This window comes from Chlorocebus sabaeus, chromosome 8, assembly GCF_047675955.1.
Source record: "Chlorocebus sabaeus isolate Y175 chromosome 8, mChlSab1.0.hap1, whole genome shotgun sequence".
NCBI classification, from domain to species: domain Eukaryota; kingdom Metazoa; phylum Chordata; class Mammalia; order Primates; family Cercopithecidae; genus Chlorocebus; species Chlorocebus sabaeus.
This window is the reverse complement of record NC_132911.1, coordinates 10,520,565-10,537,126: the sequence shown is the minus strand read 5'-3', so window position 1 is coordinate 10,537,126 and position 16,562 is coordinate 10,520,565. Positions and strand designations below refer to the sequence as shown.

Below are 16,562 nucleotides of genomic sequence, written 5' to 3'. Positions count from 1 at the left end.
CCTCCCTGGAGGTCAGGAATGGGGCTGAAAGTTCCACCCATCCAGTCACATGATTGTTTCCTCTGGAACCAGCCCCTATCTGGAGACTATCCAGGAGCCCCCAACCATCAGTCATCTCATTATATCTTAGTCCATTTAATGTGTTGCTGTAAGGAATACCTTGAGGCTGGGTAATTTATAAAGAAAAGAAGTTTATTTGGCTCACAGTTTTGCAGGCTGTACAAGAAGCATGGTGCCAGCATCTATGTCTGGTGAGGGCCTCAGATTGCTTCCACTCCTGGCAGAAGGTGAGGGGGAGTCAGCATGTGCAAAGACCACATGGCAAGGGAGGAAGCAAAGTGATGGAGAGGGAGGTGCCAGGCTCTTTTTCACAACCAACTCTTGAAGGAACTAATAGAGTGAGAACTCACTCACACTTCTCCTCCCCATGCACCTTCCAACCCACATTAAATTATTCATGAGGGATCCACCTCCATGACCCAGACACCTCCTCTTAGGCCCCACCTCCAACATTGGGCATCAAATTTCAACATACATTTGGAGAGCACAAACATTCAAACTGTAGCACATTAACATATACAAATGTACTTATCACTTATCTGAGACACTCATCTGAAATTCCAAGAGATTTAGGGGCTGTGTGCCAGGAAAGGAAGACCAAATACATATTTCTTATTATAAATCACTCATAGTACATATATATGTAATGTACATAAAATTATGAATTGCATTTAGAGAACTGAAGATGGATCTAACGAAGATCAGATAATAATGCATGCATGTGTAATTTAAGTTCAGTTTTATATAATTAACAAGTATACAACTGTTAATAAAAGTCACACATAAATTCATGACTCTAGAAGAGACCTTAAATTTAGAGGTTAGCTAATCTAACCTTTTACCCCATAAGGATTCCATACTATATTGCTAGATGACATTTCTATGCCATATCCCTATGTGCTCTCTGCCATTAGTCCGTTGTTGGGTAACTTAAATGGTTAGAAATACTTCTATGTATTAAGCCAAATATGGTAACTTCTTTTTGTAACTACACTGTATAAGGCTGTTCTTCCTTTTGAGAGCCCTCTCTGAAATACTGACAATACTAATCAAGACCTTTCCTATAATCACCACCTACTATCACGTCAACCTTTTGTACTCTAGACTAAGTTATCCTCCCTCCTTTTTAAAATTCTGTTGACATAAGTTTCCATTTGCTGTTTTGAAATTTGTTAAATTGGTTCCTTGAGCTTCCTGTCAAACTAGCTTCAAAATATTTTTATTGGGGCTAGTCTGGAGTCATTTTTTAGTCTTTCTTCACTTAACATATTTGAACAGTTGACTGTTTTTGAGGGGAGAAGGACTCTAATAGTAGGACATTGCCTTTATCCTGATTAAATGTTCTTGTCAATCACGTGGTGCTCTTCAGCAGTTGCCAGGGAGTCATCATTCTCAAAACCAGATTTACTTTTTCTGTTTTTTATTCGTATTTCCATTTCTTTTAAGTTAGCGGGAAGAAATGCTGAATTTACCAATGCCTGTGGTCCCTTGTCCAGGACTTCAGAGTCACTAGAAATGGTCTGTATTTCATATAGTAAAGTTGTGCATCTCTACAAGATTCCATAAAAGTGGTTAATAGTGTATTTGACCTGTTATCTTAAGCATACTCTCATTCATCTCTTGGCATATATATTTGAATGAAGTAGCTTTGTAACAAGCTTGTGCTGCCTTTTCAAGAGTCACCATTAACCACAACTGGTCTCTTTCTCTGGAGACTGGAGCATGGTGCAAGGATTCTTCAACTGTCATTACCTGTGAATTCCCATTATTATTGCATGCACCTTTACAAGCCCTAGAGTTAACTACTAAGAAAGGCCTCACTTTTGCCTTATGACTCTCTAAACCTCCTCAGAGTCTACCCACCTCAAGAACATTTTTATTGGATCCTTTTCCCCTCCCTCACCTCATTCCTACCTCTCTTTTTACTACTCTTCTCTCTTCTTTCTCTCTTTCTCTTTTTTTTCTCCCTGTCCTCCAAATGTGCAAAGTCATGCTCTGAAACTGAAATTCCTTATACCTAGGAGAGCCCTCATCTTAGTGCAGATTTGCTTCTACCGTAGTAACAGTTTTTGCTGCTGACTGATTACAACTATTTTACTGTTGTAAGCTTCCAGCTCATGATGGTTTTAGATGTGCACTGTCCAGCACAAAGCCACTCGTCACAGCTGGCTGCTGAACACATTGCTACACATTGAAATGGTAATATTGTGGATATAGTAGGGTAAATAAAATATACTATTAAAACTCACATCTTTTTTAAATATCGCTACTAGAAATTTAAAATTACATATGAAGCTTATATTTCTACTGGACAGCACTTTTCAGACATTGTAAACTAAAAGGAAATATATAAAGAGATTAATTTATGCAAAGGAAAAGAAAAAACTAAATTACATATTAAAAAGTAAAATATGGCTGGGTGTGGTGGTTCACACCTGTAATCCCAGCACTTTGGGAGGCCAAGGCTAGCAGATCACTTGAGGTCAGGAGTTTGAGACCAGCCTGGCCAACATGGTGAAACCCCGTCTCTACTAAAAATACAAAAATTAGCCAGCCATGGTGGCTCACACCTATAGTCCCAGCTACTCAAGAGGGTGAGGCACAAGAATTGCTTGAAACCCAGGAGGTGGAGGTTGCAGTGAGCCAAGATGGTGGCACTGTGCTTCCAGGCTGGGCGACAGAGTGAGATTCTGTCTGGAAAAAAAAAAAGTAAAATACATAGCAATCTTGAACCGTTTTGGATAAGTACAAATGTCCCTGCACATCTCAGTAGTCCAGAGAGCATTGCTATATTATTCCAAAGTCTGGTGAGGTTCGTAATAATTGGCTCTGAATTGTCAGAAAGAGTTAAATTATGTTTGGAATGATCTATTTTTGAGTGTATAGAAGTATGTAATACATTTCGTAAAGAAATTCTATCAAGAAAAGAGAAATTAAAATGCTAAATTAGCAGTCATGTTGAACACTTGGCTATCTGGAACGATTTAGTTCTTGAGTGTTCCAATTTTTATAGTAGCAGTATTCTAGTAAGGCGAAGTGATAATTTTTATATGAGGGTAGTTGATAAATTTATGGGAAGAACATAAGTCAGTCAACAAATAGAAATGCCAAAATACTCAAAAACACTTTTTCTTCAGAGATTCTTCTTAATGTTTGTATTATTTTTATATGAAGTATTTATATTGAAATAATTATTTCAAAAAGAACTCATTTTTGTTTAAACCAGTATGCAAATATGCTCTCTTCATTTAAGAAACTGTTGTATATGTAGTAGCTGCAATCTCAGAACTCTTAGGATATATGAAAAAAGCATATTGTGATTTATAGGAACCAGGCCATTGTCTGTGAAAAGAAAATTACTTTCCGGCAGCCTTTGCTCTTATCAGGGTGCTTGGCCCCTGAATGCATAAGCCTACTGAGGGCTGAGGTTGTGGGAGACGCCTATTCAGGGATTGCCTGACCTTCTGCATCTTATAACCATATCATCCTGAGGAATTGCAGGCTGACATGGAGGCACATGTGACTACTTTTTGAATGGTACCAAAGCTGTCTTGTCTTTGTCGTGATTATTGTGTATGATTGCATTTTATTCTTCATAGTCTGTCACTGATTTACAAAACGTCTCAGAAAGATGTAGTGAGTGCGCTTTTGGTTTCCTCAAGAAGCACCAGTTGTGATTTACTTCTTCAGCTGCACACACTTAAGTTATTTTTTTCTTGTATTTTCCCAAAAGTATCACTAAATCTCTTATTAGGTTAGAGTTAATCGACTTTAGTGAAGTCCTAGGCATATTCTAGGCATATTCTAGGTATTATCCTAGGCATATTCTTTCTCATTTAAGCCCTTCTGGGTTTTTTTTTTTTTTTTTGAGACAGAGTATCCCTCTGTCGCCCAGGCTGGAGTGCATTGGTGCCATCTCGGCTCACTGTAAGCTCCGCCTCCAGGTTCACGCCATTCTCCTGCCTCAGCCTTCCCTGGGACTACAGGCTCCTGCCACCACGCCTGGCTAATTTTTTGTATTTTTTAGTAGAGACGGTGTTTCGCGGTGTTAGCCAGGATGGTCTCAATCTCCTGACCTCGTGATCCACCCGCCTCGGCCTCCCAAAGTGCTGGTTTTCAGGAGTGAGCCACCGTGCCTGACCCTGGGTTTTTTTTTCTTAAAGTCTCATTCATTTACTAGTTCTCTTTGAATTACATCTTTTTTTTTAAAATTTAACAAATATACAGGCACTGTTTACAATACACCAAGCACAATACAGCACTGATAGATACCATAAGTCTTGAATCGTAGGAGAAAGTGATGGAATTTAGAGCTGACATGCTAGCAGTGGCACCAAACCCACAAGCATCTTGTTCATTTAGTAGACTGCAGTACCCAACTGTTGATGATGAAAGTATATCACCCATGTGAACATTATCTGTCAGGTGTGTTGAGGAAAAATAGTTCAGAATCATTTTTAAGAAATAACAGCGCTAAGCACTGTATTCTTAAAGCTTTAGGAGATTTATCATTGGTATGGAAGGGCTGTTTGTATCAGTTTGTGTCTGTGTAAATAAAAGATTGAGATCAGAGAAATGATGGTTCCTAACCTTTTTTGGGTCATGGACCACTTTAAGGAGTTAATAAGAGCACCTTTAGATCTACTCCTTAGGGAGAAAATACATTGCACATTTGAGTGTACACTCAAATTTTGCCTATAGTTATGGAGTATTTACAGAATTATTGAATTCCATGAAATTACCAGAGGTTAAGAACTTCTGACGTACACATAATGGTTATAAATATAATCTTAGAACAGGCTTGACAAGATATACTAGTTTGATATCCTTATAATTAAGACTCAGAATAAGCAAATAACTTGCCTAAAATTTTTAAAACTGTAGTGTCAAAGCTAGGACTGGAATCTGTGCCCTTTGACAGTGTTTTTCATTGAACTGATGTGGAGCGATTTCAAGAAGGAAGTTATATGTAAGTTTGGCCATATGTTTTTGGCAAGATTTTAACAAGTGCAGATGATTGGAGCCTAGATCCTTGGCGACATGAGCAAAGACATTCAGGAAAATGCAACATGTGTTCAGGTAAAAGTGAGTGATGTACAGTTGGTAGTGTGTGTTGAGAAGGTGAGGTGGAATTGGGAACATTGAATAATAAATTTAAAAAATAAATTTAGTCTATATATTTAAAGGATTTTGAATGTTCAGCTGTAGGGTTGAACACCATTTTGTAAGACAGGTATGGGGAGTCATACATTTGTACTATTACTATTATTATTGAATAGGAGAATACACTAATTAAAGCAGAAATTAATGTAACTGAATTAAGGGCTAGAGACTAGGGATTAAGGACTAATTTAGGGATTAGCTAAAGGAGGACTGTTGATAGGAGGTGGTGAAAGAAAAAGTACATACATAAATTGTAGCAAAACGAATAGAAAGAAAAAAGTAGGGACAAGGCATTATATGGATTACAGTGTAGCAGAACCTGTAATTTAATGTGTTAGGTTAGTGTGTAACTAGGGATATCATGTTACATATCTGTAATTGAGTGGTAAAATTAAAAATATTTATCTTTAGATTAATACTTTGTCCAATAATCTTTCTGAACATAATTATAGGAGAAGTCACAATTGATTCGGCTTGGACTTAATGGATGTATTACCATGGATTCAGACTTCACATATAGAGAAATGTCCATTAATTTGGAATAACCTAATTAAATAATATAGTTTGTTTAGTAATCTACTAGCTAAAATTTAACAGTCTTTGCTTCTTATATAGCCAGTTTCAAGACAGACCTTGAGGGTGCGCAATTTGGTTAGGAAGAGTTTCAGACATTTTAAAGAAAATATTCTCCAAGAAAAGCAGTTTTGCTAAATATTATATCTAAAAGACTATAAAAAGGGCTATTGAGATATAATGTCTAGAAAACCAGTTTGCTTTCTTCCTAAGCATAATATTAGCTTCAAAAAAAGAGATTCAGTGCAGTTGAACATTCACTTACTAAATATAATTAACCATCTCTTACTATAAAGTTAATACTGTGGGCTATTGTGATACCATGATTGCTTTTGGTTTTAATTTGCTTCATTTTACCTTGATCTCCTTTCCACATTTTGTTCAGTTGAAAAGGAGATGTATGAAAATGTTTATTATGATTTCAGAAAAATATGGAGGACACTTTATAAGTCGAGAAAATGAAGGCATGTTGGTAGTTTTCTCAAAAGTTAGTTTGTGGTATTTTGCATTAGGAAGTTGTTTCAAGTCTGTCTGAATGTAAGTCAGGAGAACATTTTTATTTGAAGTAGCAGGAGAAATGGAAGGTGGAGATGTTCAATTTTAGATCATCTTAAAATTATCTTATTGGGAAACATTTGCCTTATATAGAGGGCATGAAGCCACATATCAACTGTTTATATTAATTTTCTTATCTGAATATGTTTAATCCCATCCCTAATGTCAGCTTTATTGTGTAGTTCCTTCTTATTTTAAATGCCTAGTAAAATAGGGTATCAGCATTGCTAGCTAAAACAATGTTATATTAATGAAATTTGAGTCATTCCTCCTCTTTTGGGTGTGCTGGTATAAACGTGTCTGCCTAGTTACCACTTCTTAGAGGGTAGATTTTAGATATATATAATTTTCAGTTGGTGGTGTTAGCTTGCAGTAGGTGAGAACTCAGAATTTTCTTGTTCCTCTTGCTTTTTAGAAAGCTGCTTCGATTAACCTGTGATAAACATAAGACTTCATGGATACATAGCCTTGCTATGATGTAAGACACTGATGGTAATAGTTTTTCCAGGGTTAGGTTTTAGTTTATGTGTTATCCAGAACTTTATTGTAGAATTTGCCCATAAGAAATGTTTACCATCATTTCTAAATATATATGAATGCCTATTACCCTGAACCTAAGATAGAAAATACTGTTGTTTTTTTAAATGCAGATAATATAACAAATGAGAAGCAAAGAATTAAAAGATGCGCAAATTAGTTCAGGTCAGATGAATTGCCCCTATATGAGGTAAGGTTGGTATCTGCAGTGGTGAAATTGTGGCAGTGCCATCGTAGTTCTCAGTAGTTAACTTTTTCGTTTTTTCTTATTCTTTTTTACAGGTGACATGAGAATTTTTCAGATTACAAAAAAGACATGGTTTGGCTATTTCTTAACAAAGTTAAACATATACTTATGATATAACCCAGCAACCCCACTGCTGGATATTTACCCAAGAAAAAGGAAGTTATTTGTCCATACAGAATACTCTCTGTGAATGTTTCCAGTAGCTTTATTCATAATCACCCAAAGTCGTTTGGAAACAACCCAAATGTCTGGCAGCTGGTAATCGGATAGACAAATTGAGATACAGCCATATCATGGAATATAACTTAGCAATAACAAGGATCAAAGTACTGACATGTCCAACAACGTGGACGAACCTGAAAAGCATTTATACTAAGTAAAAGATGGTAGAATCAAAAGTTTACATATTCTATGATTCCATATACATGACATTCCGTAAAATAAAACTGTACAGACAGAAATCATATCTGTGGTTACCATGGAGGGGGATTGGAGTAGGCGATTGATTTCAGAGGACCCTGACAAAACTTTTTGGTGTGATAGAAATGTTTTCTGTCTTGAAGTGTAGTGGTCACAACAGCTGTATAAGTTTTTCAAAACCCACAGAACCATCTCAAAAGGTGAATTTAACTGTATGTAAATTATACTTCAAAAAATAAATAAGAAAAGACACAATTTAGTAGTGGTCACCCCTTATCTGCAGTTTCACTTTTCAAGGTTTCAGTGACCTGTGGTCAACTGCCTCTCAAAATATTAAGTGGAAAATTCCAGAAATAAACAATTTGTAAGTTTTAAATGGCGTGCTGCTCTGCGTATAGTGATGAAATCTCACACAGACCGGCTCTATTCTGCCCAAGGCATGAACCCTCCCTTTGTCCATGGATCCATGCTGTCTACACTCCCTCCCCGTTAGGCATTTAGTAGCCACTCAGTGATCAGATCAGCATCCTGCTATTGCAGCACTTGTGTGCAAGTAATCCTTATTTTACCTCATAATGACCCAGAAGCACAAGAGTAGTAATATTGGCATATTGTTACGATTGTCCTGTTTTTATTAGAGATATTCTTAATCTCTTACTATGCCTAGTTTATAAATTAAACTTTATAATGGGTATGTATTATCGGAAAAAACATATAGGTTAGGTACTGTCCTCAGTTTTAGGCATCCACTTACATAACGAGGGACCTTGGAATGTATCCCCTGTGAATAAGGGGGGGGCTACTGTATATCTTCCATATATTACAAAACTTCCCCCGTGGAGACTGGGGCTGTACTCTGTAACAGTAATAGTTTTGCAGTGAAATATATGACAGCTGTGCTGTGTAGCTGTGTACCCTGAATGGGTCAAGTTTTGCTGCCATCTGAGTTTTTAGAGCTTTTTGGGTTTCAGATTTGCAAATAAGGGAGTATGAATTGATGGCTATAGAAAAAGGACCACTGATACAGAACAAAATGTAAAAACTACTGCCAAATTGTTTTGGATCAAATAGGGAATTTACTTTTCCAAATCACTTTTTATGGAGCAGACACTGTGATAGGGAAAAAAAAACAAAACCCACACACAAAAAACAAACTAATATCCTACTTCCCGCAGCCCCTAGCTGCCATTAACACAGACAGTTGATGACTTAAGTAATAGTGGATGTCCTGAGCTCCCAGACCGAATACATAGCGTCATAACCTGCCTTGCTTTGAGAGAGTTCCCTCCCTCCTTCCATCTTCCTTTCCTCCCTTTTTGTCTTTTTTTTAATTTATCAAAAACTTCTTTCATGTGTACTGTGGTCACAAAGGTTTTTTTCTTTTAAAGTACCAGCACACTTTGTAGAAAGTCTCACTGGTTAACAGCTTCTAGAAGAACACCTCTTTTGACTTTTAATGTTCAATTTAAAGAATGTATCTGATAATACCATCTTTTTTGGGGCCTATATGTATTTGTTGACACACATATTGATGGCTATGATTGATACCACATCAGAAACAAGTACAAATGATTGGAAACCCTGCTAAGTATCAGGAAGTGGGATGTGTATCTTAGATGTTACTTGGACTAAGAGAGGTCATATTACTGTCTCCTGCATAAAGCTTTTACAAAACTTTTATTATATGAGTGTTATATTGTGTTTTTGAAATGTTTTAGGACGTTGGTTGAGGTTTTTGTGTTGACATTTAATATATTACAATTTTTATGACATAAAAATAATATAAATTTTATGACATAGGATAATAGAGTTGTATTTGCGGACTTTTACCTTTTGGATTTTTTTTTTTTTTTTCTTTTTGAGCAGAAGTCTCGCTCTGTTGCCCACCCTGGAGCGCAGTGGCGCGATCTCAGCTCACTGCAACCTCCGCCTCCCGGGTTTAAGAAATTCTGTGTCTCAGCCTTCCGAATAACTGGGATTACAGGGGCGTGCCGCCACGCCCAGCTAATTTTTTTGTATTTTTAGTAGAGATGAGGTTTTACCAACGATCTTGGCCAGGCTGGTCTTGAACTCCTGACCTCGTGATCCACCCTTCTTGGCCTCCAAAGTGCTGGGATTATAGGCGTGAACCACTGTGCCCGGCCTGGAATTTTTTTTCACAGCTGCTATGCAGGGGTTGGGGGGTTAATTTCCATTTTCCTAAAGAATTGGAAAGCTTCTCAATAACTTCTTAGTTTATCTCTAGTTCCATGCTTTGGTGAGCTTTTTTTCTTTTTAAAAATGTTGTAACAAGTCTATAAAGATTAGAATTATTGAAAAAGTAACTTTCTTTTGAAGGAGCTGGTTTTTAATTACCTTCTAGTTAAAGCATTACCAAAAGTTTAGAATTGTTAACCAAGTAGATAGTACAGGTTGGGTAGAATCATTTAACTGCTTACTCTACAATTTTCAGGTGCTACTTTTTATAACAGTTTAATAGAGTGTTTTTTCTCAAATAACTTTGTTTTAAGTCTGTTTAAAGCAACATTAAAATCATCTTTGAAAAACTTCTTACCAACACTGAGAATCAAATACAGGATGGAAATTGAAGAGTTGAAACTTTAGAAATCATTTAACCTGTTCATTTTCCAGATGACAATAAAATGAAGGCTCCCTGAAGCATGAAGTGATTTACCCAAGGCCACACAAATAAACCAGTGGCAGAGCTAGAACTCCTTCTAGATCTGTTATTCAGTCCGGCATATTTTTTTTTTTCGCGTTTCATGGTAATGAAGTAGTTTTTTGGTGTTCAGTAAGAAAAAAAAAAAAAAGCTTATGTTTTGGTAGTGATAATTTTAAGAGTAAAGAATATGGAAAATGGCTATTAGGGTAAAAGATAACTTCTTATAAGCTCATTAAAAACAGTGCAGAGTTTCGTGGTCCAATAAAAGTTTCAGCTCTTCTGGCGAATGGTCTCTCTGCAGTGTTCAGTATGGAGGTACTAGCTGGTTACCTGTGCCTACCGAATACCCGAAATATGGCTAGTGTGACTGATGAACAGAATTTTTATTTTTATATAATTTTAATGTATTTAAATGTAAGTGACGAGGGAAGTGGCTAAAATATTGGACAATGTAGAGATTATGTTGGTACTAAGCAGAGTTGATGTTAGCTAGTTTAAAAGGTCAAGGTTCTAGGAGACAAGGAAAGGATCTCTGCCAGGAAAATACTCTGTTCAAACTTAGAATTTAAGGACCGCAAACAACTGTGTTTTGAATGGATTTTCAGTGTTTAGACTGGCCATGTTTGTAGACTTAATTGGTGGTATGGACTTTGAAGCCAGTATCATAATGAGTAGAAAGATTTGATAGAATTAAAAAGTACGAAGAAGGCATTGAGAGCTGTGATAACTTTGTAATTTACCCCCCGTTTTCTGAATATATTTTTGAAAGATCCTGGAGTAAAATAATATGGTTGTGTCTGGGGCCCATGTTTATATATAGCAGAATATCAGTCTCTCTGAATATTGCTTTGAGAGGGAGACCTAACTCTGATTCTTGAGATTAGATTACTTCCTGGTGCTTTAGCTCAGTTCCTTCCACAGCTACATAGCTGGTTTTTAATTTTCAAATCTACTAGTGAAAACATGATGGAATATGTCACCTAAATTAATATTTTATTCTTCATATAGGTTGTCAGTTTAGCTACAGGAATCAATTCATCTGTTAATTTGCTGGTACCTTGATGAGAAAACATCTGTATCAGAGTTATCAATTCATGGTACTACTTAGCACTCTGTAACATAGGAGTCCCCACATTAACCTGATAATTGAGATTCTTGACTGAAGTCTTTACATACTGCTTCTCTTGAGATGCCTGATAAGTTCAGGAATTAAGGTATGCTATGGGAAATGCAAAATGGATTGATCGTTGGAATAGACCCCAGTGAATTTTCTTTATTCTTGAAATTACCTTGGCCCAATAGCCTTTGCTTGCAAGCTCATCTGTAAATTCTTGTTTATACAGATGAGCTTATTATATTGGCTTGTTATATTGATGTGTTTAACCTATTTAAAGCTGATAATTATCATTGTTTTTTAAGTCGTTTAATTGTTATTGCTATTTGTTACTCTCTCCTTTTGCTTACATGGCTTTTTCCAGAGCTCAGATTTGTTAGTTTGTGCTCACATTTGAGCCTAGTGCAGGGCCTGACAGGTAATGGATAATACTTAGTGAAACCTGAGACAATCTGTTTAACTTCCTGGGCACCAGTTTCAGATGATCCCTTAGGAGAGTGGTTCTGAAAGTGGGGGTGAGGTGACACGGAGAAAGGGTGACTTTCAAATGATATTCTTCTACTTTTATATAATGCAAAGTGTTACTGATAGATTTGAATACCATGCATAATGATTGAAAGAGAAAAGTCAGAATTTTTTTTTTTTTTTTTGGCGACAGAGTTTCGCTCTCGTTACCCGGGCTAGAGTGCAATGGTGCAATCTCAGCTCACTGCAACCTCTGCATTTCGGGTTCAAGAGATTCTCCTGCCTCAGCCTCCCAAGTAGCTGGATTTACAGGCATCCACCACCATGCCCAGCTAATTTTTTGTAATTTTAGTAGAGATGGGGTTTCACCATGTTGGCCAGCCTGGTCTCGAACTCCTGACCTCAGGTGATCCACCCACCTTGGCCTCCCAGTGTGTTGGGATTGCTGCTGTGCCTGGCCCACAGTTCTTTTTTAGCCTCTCGCTGCTTTAAGAATTTGTGGTTCCATGTTCATAATCTTTCCATGCTATTCCATCTCAACAAAACCAAATGACTTATTTTTATATAACTAAGTCTACCTTCATCCTGTCAGTTTCTGACGGGGCAAAAGCACTTAAAATGTTAAAATTGAGATAAGTCAGTAATCATGACTTCTTCTTATTAAGTTTTCTTCATTTTTACTCAAAAAGTAATTTTGCCTTTACACTAAGTGAAAGAGAAGCTATTTCTAACTACTCCAGAGAAATAAAAAGAGTTTATTTTTCGGCTTCATTTTAATAACATAGCTCTCTAACACATCAGCCTCATATTTCTGTGTGTGTGTTTCTTTGCTTCTTTCATATCATTACTTATTTTACCAGTAAAAACAATTTAGACTTTGGAAAGTAAACTTTTTGGCTTACTTTTAAAAATTCCATTTACTTTTATTCTAATAAAAAATGTTTTAAACCGTCTATTTTCTTCATTCCTGGCTGCTATTATCTTGACTATAATTGCCTAGTTTCCTTTCTGGCTGATCTATTGCTAGTCTTTATCTGGATGTTATTAAAGATTATAAATGCTCCATAGAGCACCATAGTCTCAGCCAGAATATTTTCAGATTCTCAGCTAAAATGAAACAGAACTGGTGCTTTGGCTGTTAAGTAAGTAGCTCAGATTTGTTATCAGAGAGTGTGAGGGGCTCTAAATTCATTACGTTAGCTGTTCCTGCGAGCGAGCATTTGAAAAATAGCTTCAGCTGTTTATGGATTGTGGTCCTCGGGCACCAGATAGTGGATGCTAGAATGTATTGCAGAAAAGCTGATTAAAGTACTAGGATCTCCAGCAGGAAGAGTAGAAAGTCATTTGTAATACCCGTGTCTGACTCTGTTGCATGCACTTATATATTTCCTTTTGAAAGCTTTGGTTTATTTTCAGCTCATCCAGGAAGGAATAACATTTTTGCAAAAATGTGCCTTTTGGTGAAAACATCAATAAACCATGCTTGATGAGAAGTTTATGTAGGGAGACTGATTTGAACTTTGAGGTTCCCAAATACTTTGCAGTTTTATTACCTCACTTATTGGAGTCATGTTTCACTATGACTTAAATTTCAATAGTAGCTACTTTTAAGTTCACAGTTTTAATGTGTTTTTATTGTATATCAGTTTTACTGTATATCAGTATATAAAGTATATATACTTTAAAATGTAGACTGTCCAAATTTACTTTTTTTTCTTTTCTTTTCTTTTTCTTTTTTTCTTTTTTCTTTTTTTTTTTTTTTTGCCCACCTTCCTCTCTAACAAAAGTTTAGTGAAGCACAGTATGGAAGTATTTTATGTAATCACAAAACTTGCAGAATTTTAAGTATACTTTACACTCCCCTTGTTAAAATATTGCAATATTTTCTCATTACTTTCAAAGTAAAGTTCAAACTTCTTAGCTCAGAGAGACATTCATGATGTTTCCATGTCTTCTCTGTCTCGTCCATACCCACTCGCCTGCGAGTGTCCTTTCCTTCAGGTACACAGAGCTGCTTACAACCATTCCCCTTTTCCTTTCTTTCACTGTGGTAGCTTCCTTCTCCCTGACCCTGCTTCACCTGAGGATTGCCTGTCCTTCCTTCACAACTGCTCAAGTTTCCCCTCTTCCAGGAAGACTTCCTTGACCCCCAACTACCCTTCCAATCATTAATCCCATTTAGACTGGCTAGTAAGCTCTCTAGTATTTCATAAGATTTCTTTATACTCTACTGTAATCTGTCTGTCTCCTTTAATAGAATAATATTCCCTGAGGTCAGAGACGATAGTGTCTTTCACTTTAAAACCTGGCATACAGGCCTGCTGAACAAATGCAACTCGACAAAATTAATACATTTTATAGATACATTGTGTAATTTGATTTACTTTGATCCTGGTTCTGTAGACATTTGGGGGCATGGGTTATGCCATTTTCCTCACAAAGAGTTTTTTAAGTTGACTCTCTAACTTCCATATTGCTACCTAAAATGTTTAACAAAGGTAGGTCTTGGACTTTGGGAAGGCAGGAACTTAATTGGGTGGAGGATATAATGAAATGACCTTTACTTTGTCAGTTGGCCAAAAAATCTGAAATACAATTTATGGGAAATTAGAAGGACCAACTCTATGACCATGAAATCGTATATTCTAGCTTATATTCTTAAACTTATAACTTTATTGATATACAGAGTTCCTTTAAGAGAAAATAGGTATTTAACAACTTTTTACTTTGAAAATACCGGGTTATAGTTTCCAGATTTTAACCTAATCTTAATCCAGGAGGCAAGACAAAGTTAAAGCTAAAGAATATTTGCTAATAATAGGTTATAGCATTTAAGTATGTACTTGGTAGCCTTGAGGTTTCTTTGTAATATTTGCATCAATATTCTGCATTCTTTAGCAAAACAAACAAAATGCGAAGTCCGTACTTACACATAAGATTTTTTAAAAGTTACTTAATCTTATTTCGTAATAGAATAACATTTTCATTTAGTCTAACGTTTTATTCTATGTGCACTTAGTATTTGCTTTCATTTAATTATTTGTTAAGATACTTTTTATAATTATTTCTTTAGTGATGTAGCAAACTAAGTAAGTGTATTATAGCTGAATCATAGTCCTGGCTGTTCTTTTTATTTATTGAAGGAACAAACGCTGTATTATTAACATTCTTTGTCCTTCAGTTGAGCTTGCAAAAAAAAATTTGTTAGATCTTGAATACCCTAAGAAATTTATTATGGATGATTTTTAATTATATTTCTATTTTCATCATTTGATATATTTTAAAAATCCATTGTGATAAAACAGAATGGGGAAAAATTACCCATGTCGCAGTAGTTAGATATCTGCTCATTCTCGAAGACCCCAACCTCCTTGTAAAAAATATTTTTAAGATTTATTATGTGTTCAAATTGGTATTGAATTTACATGAAGTGTTAAGATTACAGCATGTTAGAATATTATTGTCGTTTCAAAATGTATTCACTGTTTTGGTTTTTGGAGCACTGCCTCCAAGAGGTTCATGGCATTTGGTACGTAGTTCACGTATTTCTAGTCTACAGACCTTCCCTATCGAGTCAAAGGCTACATGGTTCTGATATTTGCATTTTCTACTGCTATAAAGCTCAACAATAGTAATTAATGTTTTTTTTTTAACTTTCCATGTCATTACCAATAAAACTTCAGTTTTGAGAAGACTAGTAATTTGTACCTTTAAAGAGCCACATTCTTTTGCTTTTGTCTCAAAATGTATTATGCTTCACAAGTATACTGTGACAGCCTGAATAGAAAAGGGGGGAGGGGACATTGTCTTCAGCTGGCATGCTGTTATCAGAGGGAATGTGTTTCTGGACACGAGATTTAGCATTCATTGGTTGTCTGAAGAAAGCTATTTCATCTGAGGATTGGACAAGAAGCTGCGTCAATTTGCTGCCCGTCTCCAAGGCACTGGTGATGCTGCCTTCACAAGCTGGCTAACGTCACGGCTCCATCACCCAGCGGGGTGTGGACTCTCTTTTTCTGTTCTTCTCTATTTAATTCTCTATTTGCTGCCTACTGCATTTCTTAATCTGTCTTCTGCCAAATGCTAACAGCATGATATTTTGCAATCATCTAGGTGAATACAAGAAAGACGAACTCCTAGAAGCTGCTAGGTAAGTGATTCCATTCATTTTAAGTGTATATAATGCATTAAGGAAGAGAAGGAGGAGGGCAGGTGGAGGACTATAAAAAATATAACGTTATTGTCTTTCTTGGATTTTATGCAATTATGCAGATACTAAATCTTTATATACTTTATTTTACATGATTAGTATATATAATAAAATCTTTTCATATGGTGATGATTATAAGATTAATTTTATTTGGAACATTTCTTAAGGTACCTGCAAACCCTAGTTGCCCAGCTTTTCCAGTGATATTCTTGGAGTATTTAAATACCTATATCTTCATTTTCTTCTGAAGATTTTTCTAGTAAAGCTTGAATGAAGAGCAAAAAGTAAATGTTAAAATCCTCATCTATTTTTTTGTTGTTGTTCTTGGTCGTTTATAATTTAATTGATTAGCTCTTTACAGCCTTTTTTATGTATTTTTTAACTCCAATGTTGTAGTCCATTTATCAGAATAAAGTTTGTTTGTAATTAAGAAGATGACTTTATGTAGATAAAACAAAAATGTAGAAAACTACATTATTTAAGATATACCACTATAGAGTAATTAACAGATATTAATTAGAAATGTAGTAATTGAACTGAATATTGCAAAAGAGAT

General features: G+C 35.9%; 1 protein-coding gene across 1 annotated transcript in view; it reads left to right on the top strand.

The window, feature by feature from the left end:
* Positions 1–16,562, top strand: part of TNKS (tankyrase) — a 224,016-nt gene that overhangs the window by 103,351 nt on the left and 104,103 nt on the right. Inside the window, exon 4 of the mRNA XM_007961676.3 lies at positions 15,910–15,946. Coding sequence (XP_007959867.3) covers positions 15,910–15,946 — 37 coding nt within the window. The remainder of the gene's footprint in view (positions 1–15,909; positions 15,947–16,562) is intronic.